Consider the following 5,966-nt stretch of genomic DNA (forward strand, 5'->3'; position numbering starts at 1 on the left):
AAGGTTTGTCACACTGGAAGGATCAGCGCCTGACACCAGCAGTATTTATCGCACTGAGTACAAGTCAACTCATACCCACTTCATTGATAGTTTATGCTTCAACTTTCATTATTATTATTATTATTATTATTATCATCATTATCATTATTATACAGCACATCTGTATGTGTGTTTATCTTTGTGTTTGTACATCTGTCTTGTGTTATATCAAACATGCTGACAAGCGGGTAACACCAACTTAATTGTACGCCAACCATTTTATCAGTTACTATCAGTACACACATTTCTCCATTCTGAAGATTACATAAAGAAATTTCCTCAGTGGGTTTCAGGGTGGCATTTATTCCTTATGGACACATTCATAATAACTTGTAATAAAAGTTACAGTACCGTACTGCATTGTAAAATGTTTATGGTGAGAGTTTTCAGACTAATAATGGCTTCTCATGTCTTTAATTTTAGGTGAGCCTGCAGCAAGATGGAGGAGCTTCCAAGGCAGGGTTACTACTTGTCTCTTGGGGCTGCTCGAATACAAGAAATAAAATCTATTGTCTCAAAGTTAGGTATGTGACCATTGAAGTTGTCATTATTTCATATAGGTACTGATATTCTTTTTTTGATGAAATGTATAAAGGATTGTATGATATTTCATAGGGTATTTTGTGATAGCTTATACCGATATCCCTAAACTTTTTTGTCTTCTTTTCATAACTTTTTGTGTGAATTTTTATCAGCCATATCGCATAACACCATAATGGATTCAAGTGCTTCACCTAATGTCTGTCTCACATTGAAGTCAATTTCCTGTGTGTGTAATCAAATTCCCCCTTTTATTTTTCAGAGAATTTTCTTGAACCTGGGTAGGGTTGTTTATAGAATGAAGACGTGCAGGGGGTTTCATTATTTTTGCACCTACCGTACATAAATTTTTTGACACGCGTATCATGGTTTGAACTTTGTCCACGTGTACATACAGTAAGCAGCCAGTTCAGTACAGTACAGGGAAGTTTTTGGATTTGTATAGAAATGAAAAATTTGGGTACCGGGTATTTGTAATCCAGATAAATTGTTACAATATGAGATTTTTTTCATATAAAGTGTAGTTTGGTAATATAAGACTTTAATCAACACTAAATATCATACATAATACATAAAAATACAATGGCACATAGACATTATACAAAAAGTAGTTCTATAGAACAGGAGGTTCCTGACTTAAGAATGCCCGTCAATACGAACGGGGTTAAACTTGAAATTTACAGTATTTTATTTGCCTGATGATATATTTTTTACTTTCGTTTACTGTATTTTGTCATTTTATTTCTTCTTTTGTCTTAAATTAAGTAATATTACATGTATATAAGGACTTAGGCTATGATATACTGTAGTGGGATCCTAAACATTGTTTTGTATGTACGGTATGCGTATTGCATGTGTTCCGACTTACGAATGTCCTTAGGAACGGAACCCGCTCATAATCCGGGGATCCCCTGTACATTATTATATAAACAACTCCTTCCCTGGCTGCTGGCTGGTCAGCTGTTTGTCTATGTAAACAGAACACCAGGAATCTAATACAACACAATAACTCATCTGGGGTTGAGTGTGGGATTCTTTTTGGAAGAAAACTGATTATTGTACAATAATTTATTATTTACCTGGCACCAGATGAACCTAAATAATATGGAAATTATGGTGAAATTGCATATTGTTGCCTTAAGAGTTTGTGAGACAGGTGTTCTGTACAGCCAACAACCCACCTTACCTACCTTGTCTTCCACACAGAATTAACTTCCCACTACCCGGTCCTTTTTTTTTTTAGTAGTATATTTTATTTGCAGTATTTCTAGGTCACTGTAGAGAATTATATTAGTGTATAGGGTAGTATTATACTGTATTTAAATATTTGAGATATTTTAGAAGTAAATGGTTCAGTATACACCAAATTCGTTTGTAATTGAGAGGTACATACTACTGAAATCTGATGATTGGTTTGGTATATAGCAAATTTCAGTAAAGTAGTTACTTGCTGAAAAATAGATAGCCATGACCTATTTTCTGGAAAATATAGGTCATGTTTATATTCAACTGAGGCCCATCATCTGCTCCATGTCAAGCAAATATTACAGTAACCTCAAATTTTTACATTGACCTTATTTCATGTTGCAGTGTAATAACATTTATTTTTAGTTCATTTACTTTTTAATAAACTGGAGTGTTGCTGTCACCACCTTTCATATTGCTGTTATTGTGGTTGGTTAAGCTTTCTGTTTTATCTCGGCCATAAACAGATGAGCATAAGCATCTGCTTCTAGTGTGTTTTTTTATATTCTTGTATTATGTAATGTGCCTTTTTTAATTGTTTTATCTGTATTTTTTAAATTTTGCTTTCAAACTTGACACTCACCTTTTTTATCTGAAAAAATTAGGTGGACTCTACATATATTCATTACTTTATATATTCCAGAAAATTGTGAACATGGAGGTCGGGTCTTCCAAAATTTGCCACGGCATATGCAAAGAAGAGCAGTATCTTCAAATCCCAAGCGTTTACCAAGATATCTCCAAGAAAAACATAGAAGGGAGGTAAGATTTGACCATCCATCCTGTAATCCGTGTTGTGTGAGAGTCGTAGGTAGTAGGCAGTTATCAAACAGGGAGGTACTATCATCTGGGAAGATATTGGAAGCACAATGTGTTGTCTAATGATAGACCCTACTGCCATATGGCATTACAAAAATTATAACCGAGTCCCAGGTTGCTAATCTGATTTACTTTTTGCCTCATTTACACATAGTTGCAGGGTCTCAATTGTTTCTCTTACTTTGGCAACACAACATATACAGTATATCGTTTTTTACTCTTGATTTGTTTAATTGTTCCATTTCTGTATTTATTTATTTATTTTTTTGCCCCCGAGTCCCCGATGCTGGTCGGTGACCTGACCCCATTTGGATATCAATTACAAAGGTACAGATTCTTGCATACACCTACCCACATGTAAATTGGCACACATCACCCACATGCATTTGAGCATTCTTGGTGTGCATTAAAAGTACACTTCATTCAGTTAAAGACTCAAGAGAATATCTTGTTTAATTTTTTATCAATTCAGTCATTTATGAAGAAAACAGTTCAGGTGTAAGATCAGAATTTTCTCCATTTTTAATGCATTGTGGCCAGAAACAAGGATAAATACACATACACACATTTCCCCTTTAGATTTTGCCACTCAGTTATTCTTTCTTCTAGAAAAGATGTGTTATTCTTTGGTACTTCCCTTCTACAACAAGGCCTCAAAGCTAGTTAAATCCTTGTCCCACATGAGCTAGTGTTACTCCTCAGCAAAAATAAAAGTTTGACACTTGACACCATTCTTGCCTCACATTCCCACTCCCTACTTGTTCCTGGTTGTCCATCTTCCTCAATTTTGTTCAGCCCTTCTCCCCATTCTTCCCTCTCCTCCTTGATGTAATATTATAACAGGTTTAGGCTTGGTGCACCTTTCTCCTCTCCTTAGTTGGAAATGGCATTTGGAATGTGATGTGTCAGTTTTCATATTATGAGAAGTAACTTGTCTTTGTCATTTTCTTACAGGGTGGTGCTAATGTTAAGCCTAGTCATCGCCCCAGGAGAAAGTACCGTCGACGACCATTCAATCTCCTGATGGAGTACAACCGGCGTCAGAAGGACTTTGTCTGGCTAGAAACACACATATGGCATGCTAAGCGCTTCCAGATGAAAAGACAATGGGGCTATGCTCTCCCAGACACACCCACATTCAAAGGTTACAGGGCAACTCTCAGAGCAGCTGCTAAGTCCTGCCTTCTTCAGGTAAGGAGATAATTGCTGGAAACAGTAAAATATCCATTTTCAATGGTGTCTATAGATGGATACCAAGGTGTGGCTATTAACTAACTCACACTGAATATTGAGCATATATTACTACTTTTTGGTAATATTTTATGGTTTACATAGTGCATGATTGTTTATATACAGTAGTCCCTCGCCAATTGTAGTGGTTTGGTTCCTGAAAACCCCCATGGTTTGCAAATCCTTTGTTGACAAAACTAGAGGCTTATGAGAAATAGGGGGTTAGGTTCCATGGCCGCAGATAACACTCGTTAAAGCCTAACTAAGTTGCCGGCTCCTTTACTAAACAATCCCTGCATTTACATTTAATTAAATTTGAGTCAGATACATATAAACTAGTTTAATATAAATTGAATAATAATATAAACTTTTCATTACATATCCACGGAGGTGGCATATTGATATTAAATAAGAAAAATGAAGAAAATGGGTGTGTATGTATGTGTGTACAGTGAACATGTGTGTGGACTTGGCATGTCACCAAGTTAGACTGTCCCTGTAGCTACATCCCCAAGGCTCTCCTTCTCCCAAGCCAATCTGTGTTTTTGTTATTTGTCGACTCAAAGAATTGAAGTGGTGCAAAATTAAACTGAAGGGGAGAGATTTACTCCCTGTTGGATGCATCTATAGACCACCGAATTGCAGCTTATTAAACCAAGGGAACTTAAGAGCCTTAATAGACAATGTAATGACACCCAACTCTAGCCACCTCCTTGCCATGGGGGACTTCAACTATGGGAACATTGACTGGAGGAATAAAATTACATCAAATGACCTTAATAATCTTGCTACTCTTTTTGTAGAATTCTGAGAGACACTTTTCTCTTCCAATATGTTAAAGATCTGACATACTATAGAGGGGATCAAACACCCAAACTGCTGGACCTCACCTAGCTCCCGTTGGCACAAGACCATCATGTGACATTGTCCTTCAGATTTAACTGTTAGTTGGTTAATGATAAGAGCAGGCCAAGGTTCAAATATTACAGTGGCAATTACGACAGAATGAGGGCGGTGATGAGGGGTATTCACTGGCCTGACTCGATGGTAAACAAGAATGCAGGTACAGTACTACCCTGAACATCATAATCAAGACCAAACCCACATGTATAATATTTGTCCTTACACATATTATTTCATGCCTGAAATGTGGATTATAATGCTCATACTTACATTTGTATATGAAAACCTTCTAGGGTATAAAAAACCTTTCTCATATTTCCATTGCTAGGGAGAGTGTTAAGGCCAGGCATATCATCAGGGTAGACTGCTCCATTACACTATGTTTTATAAGGTTTTTAATACCTGAGCAGTATACTGTATAGTATTTGTACTGTATACATTTTGATAAAAAGGGGTCATGAATAGCATACACTGTGTACAGTACTTATTTTCAAACTTGAGCTGTACACTATAGAACTTTAGATATGTCTAAGGGATCACTTCCCCAAACCCCTTAATTCCCATTGGACCCAACCCTTGCTAACCAAAATTGGATGCCACGATTTTTAGATATTCAATATTTAGCGACCTTATGCATTCAAGGCTGATAAAAAAAACAAAGAATTTAGGAGTTATCTTCAAAAATGTTACATCTGAATTCTAATTGCCATGTATTTGTTCAATATCTTGATTTATGTAAAGATCTGAATACTGTTTATTTTGTGGTGGTGATTCAGTACTGTGTATTACCACTTAATATTACATATTTGTGCAATAAACATTATTTCAGTTTTTACTACAATTGAAAGTGTTCTAACAACATATCATTTGTTACTAATTTTCTAGGATGTTTCCTACTTGTGCTGCCTAGAGCTGGAGGGACCAAGTACATTAATCATAGCTGGTTTGTCTCGTGTAAGTCATCCATCAAGTCTAGCAGCACTTAACACTCCACAGGCCCAGCTTGGTCAGAAGTGGATATCTTTGACACTCTTTAAGCCAGAAAGGTAAAATTTTAATTGATAAGCAAAAAGATCCCCTACCTGGGCTATTTTAAGTGAACACATTATTACACTCTATTTCTTATATAATTACTGTATTGATTTTATATGCAGTTTATATATTCTATGACTTAAAAGTATTTTATTTAC

The 5,966-nt window shown here is 35.9% G+C and overlaps 1 protein-coding gene across 1 annotated transcript; it reads left to right on the plus strand.

The window, feature by feature from the left end:
* Positions 1–441: 441 nt before the first annotated feature.
* LOC121864795 (ribonucleases P/MRP protein subunit POP1-like) lies at positions 442–5,822 on the plus strand (the record flags this gene model as incomplete). The annotated part of the gene is made up of 4 exons (XM_042363961.1): positions 442–563; positions 2,468–2,586; positions 3,598–3,834; positions 5,662–5,822. Coding segments are annotated over exons 1-4 (602 nt in total), but the record flags the coding sequence as incomplete, so codon positions are not given.
* Between the last annotated feature and the right edge of the window lie 144 nt (positions 5,823–5,966).

Source organism: Homarus americanus, unplaced genomic scaffold, assembly GCF_018991925.1.
Source record: "Homarus americanus isolate GMGI-L3 unplaced genomic scaffold, GMGI_Hamer_2.0 scaffold45338, whole genome shotgun sequence".
NCBI lineage: Eukaryota > Metazoa > Arthropoda > Malacostraca > Decapoda > Nephropidae > Homarus > Homarus americanus.